The sequence below is a fragment of the Magnolia sinica genome, chromosome 1 (genome assembly GCF_029962835.1).
Source record: "Magnolia sinica isolate HGM2019 chromosome 1, MsV1, whole genome shotgun sequence".
Classification (NCBI taxonomy): Eukaryota; Viridiplantae; Streptophyta; class Magnoliopsida; order Magnoliales; family Magnoliaceae; genus Magnolia; species Magnolia sinica.
The window spans coordinates 81890865-81914043 of record NC_080573.1 but is presented as its reverse complement, the minus strand read 5'-3'; the positions used below and the strand labels follow the sequence as shown (position 1 = coordinate 81914043).

The following is a 23179-nucleotide window of genomic DNA, read 5'->3' as shown; positions in this document are numbered from 1 at the left end:
ACATGATAATTTGCATACGCTACACACTACATAGGGTATGCTATACACTGCGTAGCTCACATTACAAGTTATTTTTCACTGCAATATTAAAATCAATTAATGCTTTCATTGATTTGTTGCATTTTTTTGTATTTTCAATAAAAATAGTTGATCTTAATGCTTTTAGTAAAATAATATAAGTAATAATATTAAATCAGTTTCATGGCGCTTTTTTTTTACTTTTATACTTAATCATTTGCCTTTTCCTATCACTTTAAGTTGCATTTGGTTGCACCTAATATGATGAAATTTTGTTAATTTCATTATTAATCAGTCTAATTTGGTGTAAAATATCATGAAATTGGTGCAACGAAGCGCTACCTTGATTAAAAATCTAGAAGTAGCGTGTAGCTTACGCTACACGCTATGTAGCTTACATGTCACGCTTTGGAGGGGTGAGTGCTAAGCTACACGCTATTCACTATTTAAAAACTGTATAGGCAGGTATCATCAAATTATGTTGCTTGAGATATTCAAATCTAATATAAAGTGAATGTATTCTGGCACTCCTTTCATCCTTTAGAGTGGACATTTGGGGAGAATCTTGGTTATTACATATTGGTGAGGTCTTTAATAGCTAGGTAAAGGGACCATTCAAGAAAAGAGGAAGGACTCTTTGGTGCCTTCTTCCATTGTGTTGGGACTTGGGAGATTTTGGAAGGAAAGGAATGACCGTATTTTCAACGAGTTCACACCTTTTGAAATTAATGTTTGAAAAACTTAAAGGCCAGATCACTAAGTGGGCCCTCAAAACCATGCTATTGTGTTGTCTCTCTTATCCGAACTTATGCTGGGATTGGGTGTTCGTACTTTGGGCATGCCGACTTGGGTTAGACAGGAGGATCTTTGGTTCCCTCCTCAGTCCAGGGTTTGGAAGTTGAATTGTCTTAGGGCCTGTTTGGCCAGCTGCATTAGGCGGGATTAAGGTGGATGGAATTGTAAAAGTTACAATAAATGTATATGTAAGGTATTGTCCCTAGATTGGGTGTATCTTATATTTTCTAATACTATATTTGGAATGTATGCATTAAAAGATAAATTCCAGAATTTACTTTCAAATTGCATTTGAATTGAACCTGGATGAAGAAAAAATCCATCGTCCATGGGATTAGTAATCCCATCTCACACTTTCCAACACTAGGCTCATTTTCTAAAGCCTACAAAGTTAATTTTAATCTCATCTAGCACTCCTTCCAAACATATCATTCTCAATTTCAAAGTGGGATTAGTAATGCAATCCCATTTAATGCAACTTAATACCACTGTCCAAACAGGCCCTTAGGGTTTCTTATAGGAATTCTAGCATCTTAGGGATGGCTTCACTTCGCATTTTGGGCACTGATCCCCATGGAAATGGCCATGGCATTCTTTCTAAGAGAGGCCCTCAGCATTTTCAGTTCGAAGTTTTCTAGTGAAGTCAAAATTGGAATCATGGGCATGCCTAACATTTCGTTTACCCTGGTTGATTGTGAAGCTAATTGTATAGCCACTCTGTTGGCTAAAGTGGGTGTTAGCTGTTAGGCTATTTGTATTGGGAACTGGATTCCTTTGATCTAATTTTAGCTTATTAAAAAATTTCTTTATTTTCTAAAAATAGTGAATGCATTTGACATCCATATGTTTATGAAGGTTCCAGTTTTATGTGCATCAAGGTTGTAGTTTTCCCTTTCAGAAAAAGTAAAAACCAAAAAGAAAAAAGAACAAAAAGGGAAAGAAATCATAGAATCTGTTCCATCTTGTTTGTAATCCCATGTTTTTAAATGCTGAATTTTAAGTAGGGTGGTGAATTTGATGCTCATCTGAAGAAAGTATGGTATTTTGCTCGGCCTAGAAACCATACAGGTTGATTCGATCTTCTGGTTCTGTACCATCCATATGCTGGATCGCATTATGGATGGGCCATGGTATCAACTTGAGTTTCTTAACCACTGATTGGGTGGCCTGTAATAATGTACAGGTTGGCCAATGACCCACATCCAATTGGGAAAAAATCCACCGGTGGTGAGGATAAGATTTTTGAACGCAACCCATTTATGATGAGGCCTACCAGGTGAGCTATCCAGATCTCAGAAAGGTAGGCCTCACCTGCATTGTTGGACACTGTGTTCCTTTTTCAACTATTCACACCATTTTTCTGAGCATAGGTAAATTATTTCATTATTTGGTCTCTATGGTTCCCATTGGCAGTAATGATGGATCTGATCTTAGTTATTGACCTATGCAATACGCGGGTATGTGCTCATCATTTTTACTGGAGGAAATCCAAGGGACCAATTAATTTGGTGCTCAGATGGAATACTGTGTTTTGCTTTGTCTATGAGGTGTTAGACACCATTTGTGTCTCAATCCATTTCTCTAACTCTAATCTTCATAGTGAATTGTTTTTTCGTCTGTAGTTCTGTCAAGTGATAATGATGATGTGTAATGCTGCTGTTTCATTTGTTTCAGATGGGGATTTCACAGGTTCACTGTTAGATAAAGCTTTCTCCCTGTGACTTTTTCAGGCTTGAGGTTGGAACGTGATTTCATTGGCTTTTATTCTGTGTGAGTCCGTAGGTTGTGCAGATTTTTGTTGTTGGTTGTTGCCAAAAGGATTCTAGAGAATGTCCACTGTAGAAGGTTTGAAGTATAAGCTCAAGAAAAAGCTGAAACTTGCAGTTGCTGGGGCAAAAGGTGCTAAGAATGATGTTAAATCCGTAGATAGAAGGAAGCGGGAGAGCAGAGGAAGTGAGAAAGAGCAAATTGGTAAGTATAAGATGGATGGTGTTTGTCCTGGTCAGGAGATGTACAAGAGAGAGAATGGTCAAAAGAGGAGTGTGAAAGATAAAGGTTTTCAATTTGATCAGGAAGGGTCCAAGAGGGATGTTGGTGGAAAGAGACGGTTTGAGTTGGAAAATTCTTATGAGAAAAGAAAGAGGTCTTTGGCTAACCGAAATATTAGGGAGAAAAGAGAATATTATGATGTTGAGGTATCCAATAGAAGATCTTCTTCCATGGAGGGCAGATATTCATATAAAGGTGATTCCATCAAAGAGAAAAGAAGTAGGGAAGCCAAACCTTGTGAGGCAGCTAGATCTGGCAGAAAACCCTATTCTACAAAGGAAAGAAAGTCCAAGGAAGCTTACTCTGATACAGAGAAAAGTAGGACCATTTGTAATGGTAGAAAGAATGCAATTCGTGATAGTGAGGTAGAGCTATCCAACAGAAAACCCTTTTCTATCAAGGGAAGGAAGTTGCATGAAGATGATTCTGTTAAAGATAGGAATTCCAATAAACATGCAGAAGAGAGGCACAGTAGGAATCACACTGGATCCCTTGATATCTCTAGCAAGAAAAAAACAAATCGCAAGAAAGGTTCAGACAATGACTCTGTCTCAACAGAGAATGTACCGAGAAAAATGAAAAGAGTCATGCGCATTGATCCACATGACGTCTCGAATAAGCGAATAGATGATAGTATTTCTACCAATGGTTAGTTTTTTCATCTTCTAGTTAGCAGTTTTTCTCTTTTGATACTTGTTACCTGTTGCCCTTACTACAGATTCATTATTTTGTTTCCTTTTAAGATCTGTCTCATTATTCAAGAATTCCTAGAAAACATTAAACTAGAAATTTGATTATAGTATTCACTCAATGATGGATTGTTCTTTTGTCATCATTTAAACATCTTGTGATTGCTTGTTTTTGAGGCACCAAAATGAGGTAAGAAAGCAAATTGATGTCAGTTGATGTTAAGCTTCTTTGCGGTAGTATTAATAATAGAACCATCATCACCTATGCCATATCCCAACTAATTGGGGTCATCTACATAAATCCTTTTTTGCCATGCCACTCTATCTAGGCTATAACTTCAGTTAGACCATAGGTCATCGAGCCTTTCTTACTACCTCCACTCACATCCTTTTGGGCCTTTCCCTTACCCTTTTAGAGCCTTCAACTTGTACCAACTCACTCCTGTGACAGTTGCAGTTCCTGGTCTCCATTGCACATGATCAAGCAATCTAAGTCTACTTTCCCTCATCTTATTGCCTATTGGTGCTACACTTAAATTCCTTTGAATGCATTCGTTGTCTTGCTACTCGTCCGTCTCAACATCCTTATTTCAGCTGCACTCATGCTATGAACATGTTGTTCCTTAACGGGCCAACATTCTATCCCATAAAACATGGCTGGTCTTATACCCATCCTATAAGATTTCCCTTTCAGTTTGAGTTATACATGATGATCATGTAAAACTCCAGGGGCACATCTCCATTTTTGCCACCCCTCTTGAATTCTATGAGCAACGTCCTTCTCAATCTCCCACTCATGAACTATCGACCCAAGATATTGAAAATGGTCATTTTGGGAAACTTCCTGGTCAGCAATCTTTAATTAATTCCTCATTCCTACTCCTATTCCTACTAAAATTGCACTCAATATACTCGGTTTTAGTCCAACTAATTTAAAATCCTTTAGATTCTGAAGCACCCCTCGATAAATCTAGCTATTTTATTATTATTATCATTATTATCATCATCATCATCATTAGTATTATTTTTGAGAGGTAACTTTAAATTTATTAAGAAACTGTCCAAAGGTGGAAAAGAATACAACCCGGCAACTACGATAAAAACCAAGAATCAAGATTAGTAGACTTCGCCGCTTTTACAAAAGGGGCCCATTCCAAAACAAACATATTTCACTAAAAAACAATCTCTTCAACAGAGGGGCTCTTGTTTTGGAAGCATTGGCTGTTGTGGCCTTCTAGATAAACTAGAAGATTTCCAAAATGAGAAACCCCCATATAGCTTTTCGAGATTTCCCCACGGTAGCTCCGTGCAAAGCCCATAAGAGATGATCAACATATTTTGGCGTCACCCTAGATATTTGAAAAATCAAGAACTAATCCTGCCCTTTGCACGTGAAGGAATAATGCATGAAGATGTGATCGACCGACTCCGTGTCTTCTATGCACATCAAAAAAATGTTGAGGAGAACAAGGGATCTCCTCTGAAGGTTATCAATAGTTTGGACTCTCTTCCTCCCAACAAGCCAAGCGAAGGCCACAATCCTCAAAAGGGCACTATGAGACCAATGGTGAAACAGAAAGGAAGGCGTGGAGGTCAGCTTAGAGATCAAATTATTAAACGATCTTATTGAGAAGACACTAGAACTGTGAACTAACAATGTCTAGAGAAACCCAATTAGAATTTGACCTACCCCAAATAGAATTTAGCATACCTCTACCAATGTTCTAAAGCTTCATTTCTTGTAGCGAAACAATATTTGCATTTGGCTTCTTACAAATCTTTCTCACTTGGGTCCTCTTCAGCTTGCAGCCCAACCCTAATGTTCCAAGAGAGCTCTAACATTGATCACCAACTCTACCCATTCTTACCCGCTTGTTGCCGCCAGCCTTACTCGAAGAGTTGTGTAATTAATCGAGCATTCTTGGCTCAATAGTTCCCTCCAACCCCTTGGAGAATTCCTGACCTTTGACAACAGTTCTTCATGGATCCTCTAGGCCCTTTTTCTTCTTACAAATTGAATGAAGTCGTAAACATCTTCCTCTTAGCCCTAGAAGACATGCCGACCATACCACCTACCCTGTCAAGAATGTCCTAGGACCATTGAATTTGGGCCTGATAGAGATTTAGGTTACCAGACAAGTCACGCTCCTGAGCCATAATTTCTCTAGAGTGGGTACCAAATTGGCCTTAGTCGGCCCTTTTGAAGCACACAACCTAGTAACGATCAACGCCTCTTGAAGAAGGTCGTCATTTGGATTTGCAGCTTCCATTGGAAGGGATCATCCTCAAGATTTGTAGCTTCCGTATATGAAGTGTTGTCATCGAGCTCTTCCAACATCTTGTCGAGGATTGATTCATCATCCGAAACTGATCGATCATCCCTATGATTGACCCCAATTTATGAGACGACGAGCTGTGAAGTAGAAACTTGAATGAGAGGGAAGGAGTTTTCAAAGGGAGCAATGTAGTCCGAAGAGGAATCACCCTAGAGAGCGACTCTCACCTCTCCAGATAGCACATGGTCGGAAGGTTTCAAAATCAAAGGGGGAAGCTCACACATGCGAACTTGTAACTTGTATGACGTTTGGGGTAGGTTTCCTACTCGTGCGGGAGAAGACATTAGTATGAGCATAAGACTGGGCCCCTCATCACGTGTCATTGCTGGATCATCGTCCGTCTCATTATAATGGCCAAGATTAGTTCTTGAAGCAATATCATCTGAAGCGGGCCTTAAAAACTAGGTTCGGAGCCATCCCAAGCTTAATCCCAATCTTGCAAATTGTTCTCCTTACGTCGTGTCAACCGAGGCTCATCGCAAGCCTGTTCAAAGCAACCAACAAGATTTCGAGCCACAAGGTTAGGATCTGAGCCTTCCTTTTTGACTAGGAGGAAAGAGTGAGATCTGCACCCACGAAACACTATAATGACAAAGCCTACATTTCATTTGCCTGCCCCTCACTAGCCTTTGACGACCGAATCGGGGGTGCATGCGTTACAGGGGAAATGTGTTGGCGCTTCGCGGAGCACATTGGAGATACTCCGTCTTCGACGCAAGGAAGCTTCGCCGCCATAGCACTGAGCTCTTTGTCTCTCGACAACGCCATACTTCTCCCCATTGACAAGGATACCCCAAGCAGACCCCCCACTGAGCTTTCAAAGACATCTCCTCCTTGTCTACAACAATCGAAGTGTGGGTAGGATCGGCTGAGCTTCTTTTCTTTCACTAGCTCACCTAGGCAGGATCCAATCACACAGACCAAAAAAAAAAAAAAAAATCCTCGTACCCTCACCCCCCCCCGATTTGAATTGAATCCATACTTCATTAGCTTCGATTAGTTTAACAACTAAAAATCCGGCTCCGAGATGCTACAAATTCCCTACCCATTCCCGAACTCAAGACAAGGATGCTTCTGGATAGGTTTTAACAATCAATGACCACTACAAAAACATCATAGCTTTGTCAGTGATCTCGTCTCACATGGACCATTGGCCTTTCAGAAGAGGTTTCTGTCCATATCCTTTCAGAAGAGGTTTATTATTAGTAATATGACACATTTAATTTGACATCAGTGCTTTGTTTGGAATATACATAAACCCAATTCCGCATTGAGTGAGTGAAGAAAGTCCATCAAATTGGCTCCAAATGGAAGGCGAGCTTTTATCTACTAGAAGAACCTAGCACAATGGCCATTTGAGCCTATAGCCATTTAATGCAAATTTATTAACATCAAAATGCACCCTTCAAATGTTCATTGTTTTCTTTGTTGGTGTTGTCAATGTCTTGCTTTAGGAGGGCGACTTGGTGGATAAGGTATTGACAACTATTTGTGTTTTGAATGCTCGTAAGGGTGTTCAAGTTGTATCCTAAGTTGTGGAAGAGATCCTGGGTTGATCATCCATCAATTTTATGGTGATAAAGGATTGGGATCAATTTTTATCTCTTACATATTTTCTAATGCAATTTAACTCATTCATATAACAAAGAAAACATATCATGACATTTTGAAATGCATTAGAGCTACTTGATTAGTATATAAATAATACTAGAATCAAGAAGTGAATGTTTGTCCTAATAACTGTGTTGACGATCCTCGGACATGTCATGTTCCAAAAAAAGTGGAGCATTCTTAATGTAGGATTTGTCTAGTTTTTTAGCCATTCTGTAATGAGAAAAACAACTCTTCATCCATTTGTTTTATTGTTAGCAAACATGGAATGACTTTCAAATGCTCTGCAACAATGGTTAATTTGTGATGAACCTTACAAATGATGGTTAACTCCTGAAAACTTCAATTGGTATAAACTACTCTTACTAGGTCCAACACCCTTCTTTTTTGTTTCTCGCCTCCCTTTCTTAAAATCTCATTATGGGCTTTGTAGTTCCAACCTCAAGTCATCTTACAACTCTGTTAGGGCCAATTGACGTTATCATTGTAATCTCTGTAAGGCGGTAAAATCCTAGAGTTTCTTTATTATTATTATTATTATTTATTTATTTATTTATTATTTTTTTATACCTTAAAGGATGCGGTTTGTCTTTAAGTATTATCTCATTTCTTATAATAGAGTATTATAATCTTTTTGTTTAGTTTAAGTTTAAAGGTAAGAATTGTTTTTTTTTTTTTTGGTTCTTGAGCTCATGGACGATGAGGTGGGGGTGTTCACCATGTTAGGTTTTTCAAAATGCAGTAGAATATAAAACTTTTCACAAACAAGATTTTCTTTTTAATTTATTTTAATCCTCAAGGATCCCTATTTGATATTCCCAACTTTTTAGAATGGAAAAACATAATTTGAAGAACCAAAATTGCCTCAGATTGATGCTGCCGAAAAAACCATCGATTTGCGAATGTCAATCCTTCAAAACCAAAACGTCTCTCCACTATCTATCCTAGATGGAGAAGGTGAGATCCAACGTGCCAATCGTGGAGCGGGGCCGGGGAAGATGCACAAAGCCTTCCAGGTGGACTCCACATGTGGGGAATGTGTAATGGAAGGAGGGACCGAGTGAAGTCTCTCTCTCTCTCTCTCTGCATGTGATGCCCAAGGGGGCGGGACGTCCAAGGCTCTCTCACTATTGCCCTCTATCTTTACGATAGGATCTATCTGCAAGGAGTTCAAGTTTTAGGGGGACCCCAGTTATTCTACACTACCTCCTCGAAGGCTTCCATATTTCCTACTACATTGGAAGCCTTATGATCCTGCCTCAATCATGTACCCTATATCTGATCTAATCCCTCCACTATCATGGGCATCCACCATTGATCGAATACACATGGAAATCAAGTGGTGGATCCTTAGATCCAAACCATCAGAATATCATCAAATGTGATCAAAACTTTTTTAACGATTAAAACAAAAGTCTATCTAACGGTTGAAAATAGTTGTAAAACCTTTTAAGACCTTTTGAGTGCTAGGCAGAATGGAAAAACCACTTGATGAATGTTTGATCCCAAGATCTAAGCCATAAGAGAAATCCTAGGAAACCTATGGATCCTTTGTTGGATCATGTGAGCCTCAATTAGACCTGATGGATACACCCATTTACCCTCGCTATTTTTTTAGCCACATAATGACCTCGTATAGTGAGCCAAAGCACATGTAATCAAGACCTTGAACTCCTCACATGTTCTCAGGTCTATGATTTAGTAAGATCTAGTACATCCTCAAGTCAATCATAGTCGAGGCATGATGGGCCTCCTAGTCTAAAGACTTGAATCGATCCACCAATACAAGTCCAATACCATATGAGCCTATTCCCATGGCACACACTCTTATGTGGGGTAGGGCAAGGCACCTACTCGTTGCAGAGCCCGATGGTGGAGACCTTCCATCCTGACTCGTCACTAGTCCCCGCACATAGGATGATCATGTAACAATAATAGTAGCCACAAGTCTGATCTACATTCTACTAGGTTGTCACGGAACAAAAGGTTGCTAAGATCCATGGCCCACAACTCTCCCTTGGTTAGTGATCGTTGTGTCGTTTTCTAAGTTCCCAAGAGGGATCTCTCTCCTTTAACCCAAGTTTTCTTATGTTTAAGATATTCTCACATATTAACTATGGCATCATGACATGTCCATCTAGGACCCATGGTGAATTTATGGACAAGATTGTCAATATCACATCCATGTAACTCATGGACAAGTTCCACATTGGTTTTCCAGGCAACAATTCCCACATTGGTATGAGACACAACCTTGAGTGAGAAGTCAAACATCCACACAAGTGGATCCAAAGTCACACTTATGCTGAGGTTTATCTTACATGGATGGAGTCTAGTATGAGCTTTAAACAGGGTGACTGCGGTATGCCATATGTTTCCTTCCACTGATTGAGATGTCCCATCCCATGTCCTGTCTCATCTGATACATGACGTGCATCATTGTTCCCTTTAACTTAAGAGCGAGGAACCTTCGCTTTATCACGGAGATCCAATATGCGCAGATTAACCATGGCTAAAGGCATCCATCCCTATAGTGAAGTGCAGGCTAGTATCATTTGAGTAACGCATCAAAACTTACCCACGACATGAGAAGAAGATGAATATTCCACAAAAACAACCCACCATCACATCCAGTGTGATAACATCTCGACCCGTTCTCATTGTTAGGGTTAGACAAAATGGCATTCAATACCATACACTTACCAAACAATTACAAGGATCACTATGTCATGTGGGAATGAGTCTCTTTAGTGACTCATGGAGTATCGCAGTGTGTTAGAACCAGAGTTCCTGTCACGTCACTTTTAAGCTCCACATCACCACCATCTAGCACATGAGCGGGTGAACATCCTTTCTCAAGGATTCTTTACATGCACGGGGATTGAATCCTTCTTAATGAGACAAGCAACTAGAACTCTTGTCATGTCACATTTCAGCTCCATGTCACCACCATGTAGCACATGGGTTGGTGAATATCCTTTCTCAAGGATCCTTTGCATGCACGATGATTGAATCTTGCTTAATGAGATGAGCTTTAAACTCTAATTCCATCATCTTAAACATCCCCATGAGGCTCCAACACAAATCTTATCTTAAGACTTTTTATTTTGGATATCTTGAGATGGAATTATGTGATTGATGCATTGCACTTATCCTAGTGTAATTGGAGGAATTGTTAGGCTCAAGCGCTAAATGGGATTCATCCTAGAGAGAGATTTAATCATTATCAGATCATTACCATGAATCATGTAGATGCAAGAAAATAAGCACATGTGCCAAGACAAAGGAAGTGTGGCTCCTCTCTCTCTCTCTCTCTCTCTCTCTCTCTCTCTCTCTCTCTCTCTCTCTCGCTCGCTCGCTCGCTCTCTCTCTTTCTATTTCTTTCTTTTCCAAGCTTGAGTGTGTGAAGGGCTAGGAATGAGGGAGTGGGCCTTTGCTTATATGGAGAGAGAGAGAGAGAGAGAGAGAGAGAGAGAGAGAGAGAGAGAGAGAGAGTAAGGTGTTCGAAGTAGGGAAGCTGAGTGTAACGGTTGTGGAGGCTCCTTAAAGCTCGTCACCTCCAAAGCCTCTATTAATCAGCACTTGCTTGGTCAAGGTCAAGGTCAAGAGGTGAGGTGTAAGGGGGGTGGGGGTGGGGGTGGGGGGGGATGTGGAGGTATATGTGGCATGTGGTTCCCTTGGTCAAAGTCAATGGTCAACGGAGGTGTGTGTAGGTTTAGCGTGTGAGTAGTATTGTGTAATGGGTGTGTGACGTCATATGGGTGAGAGTGGGTGTGTGGGCAGATGCACATGTGTGTGGGCATGCGTGGGTGATTTAACATGTGAAGTAATGCATGCATAATACAATTCAAGCTTATTACATGACAAGTGCACCCTCTGGGTTAGTGAGCCATTGAATGCATATCAAGCCACATACATAGGATTATCCATGCTTCATATCTAATAATCATGACCATGGTAATTATTATGATGTGCCATGTACCAATCATACCCATAGTTCACCATTACTTTGGATCCATGTGGTGTGGTTAGGTTATAACCACATGCTCAAAGGACCTGACCATATTATATTTGTTCATCCTTGGCAACATCCAGGGCAATTACTCCACACAAGCAATACAATGCTTATCATGCATGCCTCACGGTGCCATGACATCTTCAACATCATAGCCTTTCTATGTGGTGGTATGCTCTAGGTTATGAAGAAGCTACTGTGTCCCGTATCATTTACTGGGTCATACAACCATCCATCAAAAGCGTAAGGGGATTTGTAATGTCCCTCAATGTGCACTAGATCATGATACCGACAATATCGTTATGGTTTTTCGTTGCAAGGCATATGATGGCTAACATGTCCCATATCATGCACAAAAGGCCATGTGGCATCCGCCATCATGATCAAGAATGACCATGAAAACATCCACACCACAGGATAAATAATGCCACACATCAGGGTATGCAAGTCGTACAAAACATGTCCAAAGGCAATAAAGAAACTTGTGGTTCGTATCTCGCCATGCAATATCAATGAAATATTTTGATCAGATATCCTACATTGGGTCCTCCATTGGCCAATCTGAGCCACTAGATGTTTTTAGCATACCTACATTGTGCTAGGGTTCAAGTTTCAGCCCAATATGAACTCATATTAAGATCCGTTGAAGGAAAGATTGACTGTTCCGATCAAATCCAATCCAGATCTGGACATGCATCGTCTCGCTGAGATGTCCAAATTGCCCAATTTTTTGGTCAAAATGATGTATGGTTACGGAGATATGGCCCAATTAACGTACAACTAATTAGAAACGTCCATTTTTCTCATGATCTGAGCATGAACTTCCACATTGTCTTGTCATCTTGCACATGTTAAGACCCTCCTGCTGGAATGGATCAGTCCAATAGACCCCTCATCACCCAAAAGTGGGTCGACCACATGAATGGTCTAGATTTCATGATAGTGTGAGACATTCCCTGTACACTTGTGGGCCCCACACGTCATCTGATGTGACTTATCATGTGGTTTCATAATCCATGGTGGGATGTGGGTGGGCCCCACATGTTTCATACATGTAAATGCCCATGGCTAAGCACACTTTCCTAATATGGACACAATCATCATCATGTGCATAGAAGGAAACAAGCATGATCAATCTAAGAAACACATGGGGCTAGGGCTCCACAAATTTCCAGATTTGGACATTCCGATGATCCTTCTCCATATTACTTACTAAGTAAGGAAATGATGGTAGGGACTTTGCAAATTTGGATTGTGGTGGGAGACTCCTTAGGACATGAGAGAAAGAAGGAAAGTAGAGAAAAAGGAGAGATGAGAGATTTTCTCTCCCTCTCCCACTTACGCATGCCAACTCCTAGGCAGAAGGAGAGAAGGAGAGAAGTTTCTTTCGTCCTCTCTCTCTCTCTCTCTCTCTCTCTCTCTCTCACACACACACACACACACACATCATTTTGCAAGTGATGCCTAAGGGGGTGGGACATCCAAGGTTCTCTCATTGTTGTCCGTGTGTGTGTGTGTGTGTGTGTGTGTGTGTGTATAAGAGATAGGGTTTCAAGGAGACACTAATGGTTCTCTACCACCCTACAATCTTCCATATTCCCTACTACATTGGAAGTCTGTGATCGTGCCTCAACCATGTATCTTATATCCGATTCAATTTCTCCACTATTATGGTCAATACCCATGCAAATCAAGTGGTGGGCCTATAAATATAAACCATTAAAGTATCATCAAGTGTGATCAAAACTTTTTTTAATGGTTAAAACAAAAATTTAACGGTTGAAAAATATTTGTAAAACCTTTGAATGCTGGGCCCAATGAAAAAAACCACTTGATGAATGTTTGATTGCAACATCTAAGCCATAAGTTAGTTCCCAGGAAACTAGTGGATCCTTTGTTGGAACATGTGAGCCTCAACCGGACCTTAGTGAATGTGCATAGTTTCACCCACTTTTGTTAGCCATATGATGGCCTCATAAAGTCAGCCAAAGCACATGTAATCAAGACCTTGAACTCCTCACATGTCCTCAAGTCTATGATTTAATCAGATCCAATACATTTTCAAGTCAATCATAGTCGAGGCATGATGTGCCTCACAGTCTAGAGACTTGAATCAATTTGGCATTGCAAGTGTCCAACAAGTCCAACACCAAGAGCCTATTCCCATGGCAGACTCACACTCCTATGTGGGATAGCGCAAGGCACCCACTTGTTGTAGAGCCCGATGGTGGAGACCTTCCATTCTAATTAGTCATTAGTCCCCTCAACAGGATGGCCGCATAATAATTATAGTGACCATAGGTTTGACCTGCAACCTACTGGGTGGTCATGGAACAATAGGGTGTTGAGATCCATGGACCACAACTCTCCCTTGGTCAGTGCCTGTTGTGTCCATTCTCAAGTTTCCAAGGACAACTAGAGGAATCTCTCTCCTTTGACACAAGTTTACTTATATTATGGTACTCCCGCATATTAACTATGGCATCATGACATGTGTATCTAAGACCCATGGTCATCATGATCTATGGACAAGATCATCAATATGACATCCATGTCATTCATGGACAAGTTCTTCATTGGTTTTTCAAGGCACCACATCAACACACCATGCTCCCAAAATAACCTTCCAAAACATGCACAATGAGTCGAAGGGTGGGGTTGTTGTCCATCCTTCCCATTGGCAACTGAAGACATAGCACCACCTATCATCCTTCCTCTTTGCTTATTTTCATAATCTCTTATGAACAATAGTAGAATATAATGTCAATATTAACCCTTAAAAACGGTAGGAGGAATGCATTTTATTTTGTAAACTTTATTTAGTTGTTTGCTCACATGATGAAGGCATGACTCCATAAGTTTGGCTATTGCATACTCCATGCTTTTCTTCTCTTCTTTTTTCTAATCTCAATTCTTTTTTTATCCATTTTTTTTTTATGTTTCTCATTTTCTCGCCAATACTTCTTGCAGAGAAAATCGTAGAGGAAAAGGTTGAGCTTTCAAAGAATGCACAATTTCGTGCAATACAGCCAAGCCCCGCCATCCTTTCATTTGTTGAAGATAATGTACCTTGCTTTATTCTTGTAATGCTATTATTTTTCTTTCTTTTTGTTTTTTATGTCCTGTACGTAATCAGATTGTTGATGCTGCTGACAGTTATTGGGTCGCAGACGTCTGATTGAATTGCGGAGGGCAGGCTACAACATTGAGCTCTCTGCTCCTCTAGATAATATTCCCTTCTCAACTAGTCCAGAAAGAGAGCGGATTGAAGAAAATGTAAGGTTTTGTTTTGTTTGTGTGGAATCTTGTCTCTTCTTCGTTCAATTATCAAGTCTGACTATTGGGAATTCAGGATGCTTTTCTTTTTTTTTTTCATATAAGAGAAAGAAAGCGAATTTACAAGGGGAAGGCTGCCCCAATGACAAGAGATGGTGTAAGGACCCCGTGAATCTGTCTTGGAATTCCCAACCCTCCCCACGTGAGCAGTGACAAAATGATCATTTCCGCACAATTCTTGATCTCCTCTATCCATTGCACTAAACTCCATGGATACGGACCTGAGAACTAGCCCATCTAGTTACTTTGGTCACATCTCCCTCCATTATAATCGGCCCTGGATGAAGCTTGAGCAATTCTTTCATGCCTATTCCAAGGCTCCACTCTCCATTTTGGATGGGTCATATGTGCCTGCTGGCCCTGAGAACACCATCTTCACCAATACTTCATCATTCCGAATGATGCCTCCCGCTCTTGCTAGACCTAGGGCTACAAATAGGTCAGCTTGACCCGACGGGCCATTTGACCAGATCCGTCAAAAAATGATTCTAGATCTGAATTTGGACCCATAGGAGCAGGTATGGGTGCACGAGCTCACCATAATTACTAAGCGGGACATGATCAAGACCTCTGAAAATCAACCCAACTCAACTAGTCCTGGACCCAATTTTGCGATTCAGGCCTGGTTTGGAGCGAACCATTTAAATTCCAAATATACTTAGACTTTATGTATCTTTATGTTTAAAGATCGAAGGTTCATGCATTTGCTATATTGATTTACACTGTTTTTATACCTTGACCACTATATTGTTAATGGATTATATATTTTCATCCATAATGTCATATTGGTTTATCTAAGACAGTTTGTAATCAGATTTATGATGAGGCTCTTCTCAACATTGCATGTTTGGATACATGGAATCCACACATATAGAAATCGTTTTCCACTGACAAGACAGTTGGATTGTTTAAATACGTGGATTTCACATAGTAATCATTACTCTTATCTATGATCAGATTCTCCAGCCCAAGGTGGCAGCTGTCTAATGAATTTGAGGATTCTGCTTGCTATCCATACAGGCACCCCATTTTTGAAAACCTATTTTCTATAGTGACCATGGAAATTATCAATGGGTAATCATTATGTTATCCACGGAGTCCACGTATCCAAATATGCCCTTATAGATCTGATCATCTGTGTGGAATGAGACCATGTACTTTTGGAGCTCATTTGATTTAAGCCTTAGATAGTAGACCTGATCATCTGTGTGGATACCCCACTATACTTCTAAACCTGACCTAGACCTGATCTAGCAGATAAATGGGTTTTATTTTGATCCTCTTATATTAGACCTGAGTCACCCGATTAATTAAGTAAATTGGTCAACTTCTTTTGACTGGACCAACACGGATGTTAATGGGTGGGTTTGTGGCCTAAATACTGACCCGATTGTTAAATTTGTTAGGTCTGAAATTCCGTTGAATCGACCCAACTTGATCCATTTGCACCAGCCCGTTAGATCATGTGTCAAACTTGAGATTCAATGCTCCCTCCGAAGAATGATTCTAGTTGACTAACGATCGAATTGGGTCTTGCTTCCTCCAGTAATTCTTCCCAACCTCTAAGAAGGTAGGCCTTCCTCAATTACCCAAATTCCTTTAATGGCAAGGCCCAAGAGGCTGCAATTGCTAGGATCTTCTCCATCACTCCATGCTCGCTCGCTCCTTTATTTCTAAACAAGTGTCTATTTCATTCCTTCCATAAAGATAGAGTGACTGCACATAGATCTTAATGAATATGGTCTATAGCAGAATGGAATCTGATTCTCCGTGTTTCAAGAAAGTTCCCAAGGTAGTTGACATCACCTAAGTTACCTTGGACAAGCTGCTTGTAGGCCTTTATCCATTCCCCATGCTTGAACTGAAACTAGACAAACAAGTGATTTATGCTTTTCACTTCCTTTAATACATTGTGCATACATTAACAAAAAGGTTTTATTTCCTTTGCAAATGATCTCTCCTTAGGATATGTTCATTTTTTTTTTTAGCCTTTCAAATTGATACATGGAGCCCACTTCTTTCTGCCAAAAAAGCGACCAAAAGAAAGCCGTACTTCGTGGGAAAATGGCTAAAAATGGTAATGCTAGTCTTTTACATATTGACTCTGTGGCGGATTGAGAAAGTTGGAAAGAGAATGAGAAAAGGAGAAGAGAGGAGGGAGAACAAGGATTAGGGTTCACACGTTCCCACCTCTCTTAGTTTATCAACATGGTTTTCAGTATTTATAAGAATGCCATTATTAACAAAAACAAAAATAACCATTACATTCTAAACATAGATGTGCCTAAGAATGGGCCATATAACAACCCACATTCACATTCAATAATACTCCCTCTCAAGCTGGAGCATATATATCATGAATGCTTAGCTCGATAAAGAGATGATCCTGTTGAGTACGACACAAATCTTTCGTAAATATAATTGCCTATTGATCTTGGGATGAACGGCATACAAAATTTTCTTAGCTGCAAGCTTGCAACAAATGTTTTAAATTTCGAAGATATCAGCCGATATATCCCGGGATACATATATCCCATGATCTTGTATCCCACCTGTGCGATACGAAACGCACAAGTAGTGTTGATATATCCCACATGTTTGATCTGGTGAGCGTTTTTTTTTTATCCCCTTTTTTGTTGAAATTATGTTAAATCAATGTCAAATGGTTACAAATACATTTGTTCTTCATGTTTTGCTTGAAAAATCATAGGTTGGAGCTTTGATTTTGATATCCATTGATTCTTCATGTTCTCCATTATTTATTTTTATTTTTTTGAAATTTTCCTTCAACCAGCTGTCAATTGAGACTAATTTTGAAGTATTTTGGAGTATTTGATGAAATGATCATCACATATCTCTAATTTGGAAATTTGAGTGTAGGTGGTCCAATTTGGGAAAAATTGAGGAAAGTTCGAAATTTCCTCAATTTCTCCCAATTGCTTGCAATGTTGCACTTCAAACATGAAATCAAGCATGTATGAGACCTGATCTACTGATTTGTCAAGTCCTTGTCAATTTTCGGAAAATAAAAATCATTTTTAATTAAATTAATAAAAAAAAAAATTTAATATTATTATTTTCTTTGAAATTTCCCTTCAACTAGCTATCAATCGAGACTAATTTCGAAGTATTTAAGAGTGTTTGATGAAATGATCATCACATACACTCTAAATGTTATGCATTCAATTTGAATAAAATTGCATTAGTTCAGTCAGACAACGCATAACTTAGGACGCTATACAAAGAAAACCTATTACGTGCACTTTTTTTTTTGAGATGTTATGATTTAAAAATGTGTATTAAGTTCTTTTTCAACAATCCCTAAAGTTTCATTGAAAAATCAACCATTTTCCCAATGTTTCCCCCAAAGTGCGATAAATTACCAGATACAAACGATATATCTTGTGCGATAACCGATACGTATCTGTATCCCAAGAATGCCATACGTAACCCAATATTGATATTTTGAACACTGGCTGCAACCAATGTTTTAAATATTGACGATATCGCCCGATATATCTTGTGTCCCACTTGTGCGATTCGAAACGCAAAGGTAATGCCATAATATCCCACATGTTCGATCCGGTGAGCATTTTCAAATTCCGATCCTTTTTTTTAATAACTATATTGAGATTATGTTAAATCAATGTCAAATGGTTATAAATCCATTGGTACTTCATGTTTTGCATGAAAAATCATGGAGTTGGAGGTTTGATTTCGATATCCATTGGTTCTTCATGTTCTCTGTGTTTTTTTCTTCTTCGAAATTTTCCTTCAACTAGCTATCAATTGATAATTTCGAAGTGTTTAGGAGTATTGATCATCATATACACTCTAATTTCAAAATTTGAGTGTAGGCAGTCCAATTTGGGGAAAATTGGAGAAAATTCAAAAATTCCCAATTTCTCCCAAATTGCCTGCAATGTTGCACTACAAACATGAAATCAATCATGAATGAGGGTTGATTTACTGATTTGTTTAGTCCTTGTCAATTATTGGAAAATGAATCATTTTTAATTAACAATTATTAAAAAAATATGTATTTTTTAAAATTTTCCTTCAACCAGCTATCAATTGAGACCAATTTCGAAGTATTTAGGACTGTTCGATGAAATGATTATCATATATACTCTAAATGTTATGCATTCAATTTGAATATAGTTGGATTAATTCTGTTAGACAATGCATAACTTAGGACCCTATACAAAAGAAACCTATTATGTGCACTTCTTTTTTTAGATGGTATTATTTAAAAGAGTGCATTAAGGTTTTTTTTTTTTTCCTAACAATCCCTAAAGTTTTATTGAAAAATTCAACATTTTCCAAATGTTTCCTCATGTTTTCCAAAAAGTGGGATAAATTAGAAGCAATTGGATGGAGCGAGAGACTGAGCGAGGCTGAGTGATGGAGGCAGATGTGGCGAAAAAGGAACCGACGGAGATGGAAGATGAGAGAACGATTGAGGCGGAAGAAGTGAGGCGGGTCGATTCTCAGAATCAATGGCAGGCAGTCTCCCGACGTAACAGGAAAGACAAGGCAACAGTAGGAGCTTCCCAGAAAATCACGAGTTTCCCCACTATTCGTCAAGGGCTGTTCGGAGGGGTGGCTCTCGATTAACTTTTCTAGAGTATTTGGTCGTGCAAGAGCAGTGATGGATGTGGTCCTGCCAAGAGATAGGAAATCAGGACTTTTTCGAGGCTTCGCCCTCATAAGGATGGGATCCGAGGAAGAGCTGGGAAGAGTGGTGCAGATGCTCCATGGACAAAGCTATGGCGGGAAGCCGATGCTGGTTCAAAGGGCTAGATACGGCCCTGAACGTAAGGGAAAGAAGAAACCCTACGCAGCTGCAAAAGAGAAGAACAGTGCGACAGTACAACCCACCCTCCCGCAAGGGCATACACAGAGAGAGCATCCTACTCGAAATCACAACCATTCGTTCGAGGAGGCTCTTCTGAATCATCCGAGTCTTCCATCCCCAAATATGCAGCATCAACCTACTCCCGAAGCCAATCAGGATACTGTGCAATACTGTGCATTAGAAGCATCTTGACATGGAGACTACTAGCGTTCCACATATAATACAGATTTCTAAAGATAGGTTGGAACGATCAAGAAAAGATTTACAAGACACGGTGGTGCTGATTACCAGAGAGGGCGTTTCGATCCCTCAAGGATATGGCTTGCGGATTGCTGTGGTTTTCGACTCGGGAACTATTCCATCAAACTCATCGGTTATAACAACTTATGGATCAGGGTATGCTCGGGTCTTAATCCGGAGCTCATTATCATGGCTGGAGCTCTACATCCGAATGGATTGATATCAAAAGTGGTTTTATGGAACGAGTTTTCTCTTTTTGGTATGGAAGAGTTTTGGATTCTCATTTGGGGGGTCCCTCTAGAGTTCTGGTATGACGAGTTTTTTATCGAGGTCGCGTCCATGATTGGAGTGCTTATTGAGCTAGATCCCAAGACAAAGCTTAGCGAGGAAATGGCTGTGATACGCGCCAGAGTCAGAAGGAAGAAGGGCGAGTTGATACCCTCAAAGATTCAGGTTGTCGTGGAGGGGCAAATAGTAGATTTGCTGGTTCAAAGAGAGCTTAAGGAGGAGCTCCTCCCCAGGTGGGGAGATTTCTGGAGGACGAAGGGGCCTTCTTCCTCTTCTCAGGCGGCTCCTGTAATAGAGTCGATGCACGACACTATTTCGTATCCCTCAGGAGCATCGGTTTTTTCCCCTACAGCTGGCGCAATGCACGTGACATCGAGTGCGCGTGCTTCTTCCTTCCGTGAGACGCGTGGCTCTAGCCGTGATGGAGTGCCAAACACGCGTCCTCTATGCTGTCTCGCTGACAGCGCTGGAGACAACCTTAGACCCTTGACATGTATGTACGCGCAGGGCCCGAGGTCTATCTATATGCCATCGGAGCCGTCCACTCAGAGCGTCGATATTGTGCCATGTCAGCTGCGCCTCGATTCCAGCCCAATAAAGGTGTCCCTGCTCCCGTTCAAGACAAGTGGCGTTTCAAGAGGCAATCTCAACCTCCATCTCGACAGGTGTCAAGCGCCCTGCGGGTCCACCCCAGGCTCGGCAGAAGGTTCGGTTATGGGCGGTTTTCCCTTAATCTAAACCTTTCCCCCCTCTCAACCCTACGCCCGAGCGAAGTCTAATCCCCGTTCCAGCAGCTTCGGTAGAAAGATTATCCCTTCACGCGAATCCCTCCTCTCTGCGATTGAAGCAGATTAGGGTCGGAGTCGAAGCCCGAAAGTCAGCAGAGACCGAATTCGACGATCTTTCCTGGTAATCGGATGGCCAGGACTCCCAGATCTCTGATCCTTCGTCAGTCGAGGATACGCTGGCAGATCAAGCCCTGATTTCTCTCTTCCAAGAAGGTATCGATGACATCATTCTCGAAGCTGAGCCTCTCCAAATTCGCTCAGGAGACTTACCAGTGTTGGAAGGAAATTTTCTCAAGAAGATGGAAGACGAAGGGGCTAGGGTGAAGCTGATCGATAAAATCCACCAGAAGAAATGGATTCGTGACGCCATCGGTCACGTCGGAAGGGCTTTAGGCCTCTCTTTCGGGGAACATCCGGAAGACGTCATAGCTCTCTTCCAGTGCGTCAAAACTAGAGGTAGACCAATGGCAGAGCGCAGACCTCCAAGAAAACGCCTGTCTAAATCCTGTAGCAACAGGAAATTGCAGCGTATCTCCCACAGTCCAGGTTTTGTCAGCAAAGCAGAGCTGGGTGCATTTATTCAGGATCCTCGGGGCAGTACAGTTATCCCATGAAGATAGTTTCGTGGAACGTGAGGGGCGTGGGCTCGAAACAGAAGAGAAGACTAATCAAGGAAACGTGCGGGAACAGGCAGCCAGACGTCATCTGCCTTCAGGAAACAAAAGTTCAGCATTTTTCCGATCGGTTAATGGGTTTGCTCTGGAAGGCAGTTGACGTAAATTGGGTGGCCCTCGATGCGGTTGGAGCAGCATGAGGTATTTTGTTGGCGTGGAAGTCCTCTCAATGGGCGCTGATAGACAGTTGGGCAGGCAAATTCTCGGTGTTGATAATCCTGCAAGACAAATCTTCCCCCTTCAAATGTCTCATCTCCTCTGTGTATGGCCCTACTTAGGATTCTAGTCGGCAAGAATTCTGGTATGAACTTAGCTAACCTAAACAGAGATTTGCAGGCCCGGTTTGCTTTGCAGGAGATTTCAATGTAGTCAGATATGCGGAAGAAAAATCCCACGAGAGGAAAGTGTCTCCAGCCATGCGCGACTTTTCCTCCTGGATAAACGATCAGGAGCTGTTGGATATTCCTCTTCTCGGTGCCAGATTCACCTGGACAAATGGGAGAGCCAATCCTATTTTCTCGAGACTGGACAGATTCCTCATATCCTCGGAATGGTTGGAATTCCATCCATTGGTGTCCCAGTCTGCTCTTCCAAGAACAACATCTGATCATTGCCTGGCATTGCTTTCAGTTGAGGAACAAAACTAGGGCCTGAAACCATTTAGGTTCGACATCTCTTGGACAAAAATCAAAGGTTTTCCTCAGCTGGTAGCTAACTGGTGGGAGGAGTTCACAGTTGAAGGCTTTGCAGGGTTTAGGCTATGCTCCAAACTCAGATTGTTGAAAGGAAAAATAAGACAGTGGAAGCAAGAGTTTCTCTACTGCAGGGATCAAGAAATGGAATCGCTTTTAGCGGATCTGCAAGCTCTAGACGTAGGTGCTAAAGAGGGTATAGTACCTCTGATTATCTGTCCAGTCGTATTCAGCTTATTCAAGCCATTTCAACTAGAGCTCTAGAAAAAGAGTTAGATTGGAAGCAAAGATCTCGGGTCAGATGGATAAAGGAGGGAGATAAAAATACAAAATACTTTCATGCCATTGCAAGTATGCATGCCAGGAAGAACAGGATCAACAGTATAGTGGTTAATGGCAGTCGGATTGAAGACAAGGACAGAATAGCAGATGAGGCGATCAGTTATTTTAAATCCCTGTTCCAAGAAGATCAATGGGTCAGACCGAGGCTGGACCATCTGCAAACGCTTAAAGTTTCTGAGGAGGAGGCCAGCAATCTGGAAGCCCCTTTCAACTTGGAAGAGGTTAGGAACGTAGTGGTTGCGCCAAGTGGGGATAAGGCTCCAGGCCTGGATGGCTTCCCCATTAGCTTTTATCAAATTTTCTAGGATGTGATCAAGGCAGATATAATGGAGTTCTTCAAGGAATTTTTCGAAAGGGGAAGATTATCTAAAGGTATTGGGGCCTCCTTTATCGCGCTAATCCCTAAATCTTTAGGTGCAGCCTCGCTTAAAGATTCCAGACCGATCAG

At 40.9% G+C, this 23179-nt stretch overlaps 1 protein-coding gene across 4 annotated transcripts in view; it reads left to right on the top strand.

Moving 5' to 3' along the window:
• The window catches only part of LOC131251265 (uncharacterized), a 115461-nt gene that overhangs the window by 13198 nt on the left and 79084 nt on the right, over positions 1-23179 (top strand). For 3 of the 4 annotated variants that reach the window (XM_058251902.1, XM_058251888.1, XM_058251910.1), the window contains exons 2-4: positions 2488-3510; positions 14484-14578; positions 14670-14789. In XM_058251902.1, the coding sequence (XP_058107885.1) occupies positions 2643-3510; positions 14484-14578; positions 14670-14789 (1083 nt within the window). In that variant the 5' untranslated portion in view covers positions 2488-2642. Of the gene's footprint in view, positions 1-1996; positions 2090-2487; positions 3511-14483; positions 14579-14669; positions 14790-23179 lie in introns of all 4 variants that reach the window. The other variant, XM_058251895.1, reaches the window with a different exon arrangement.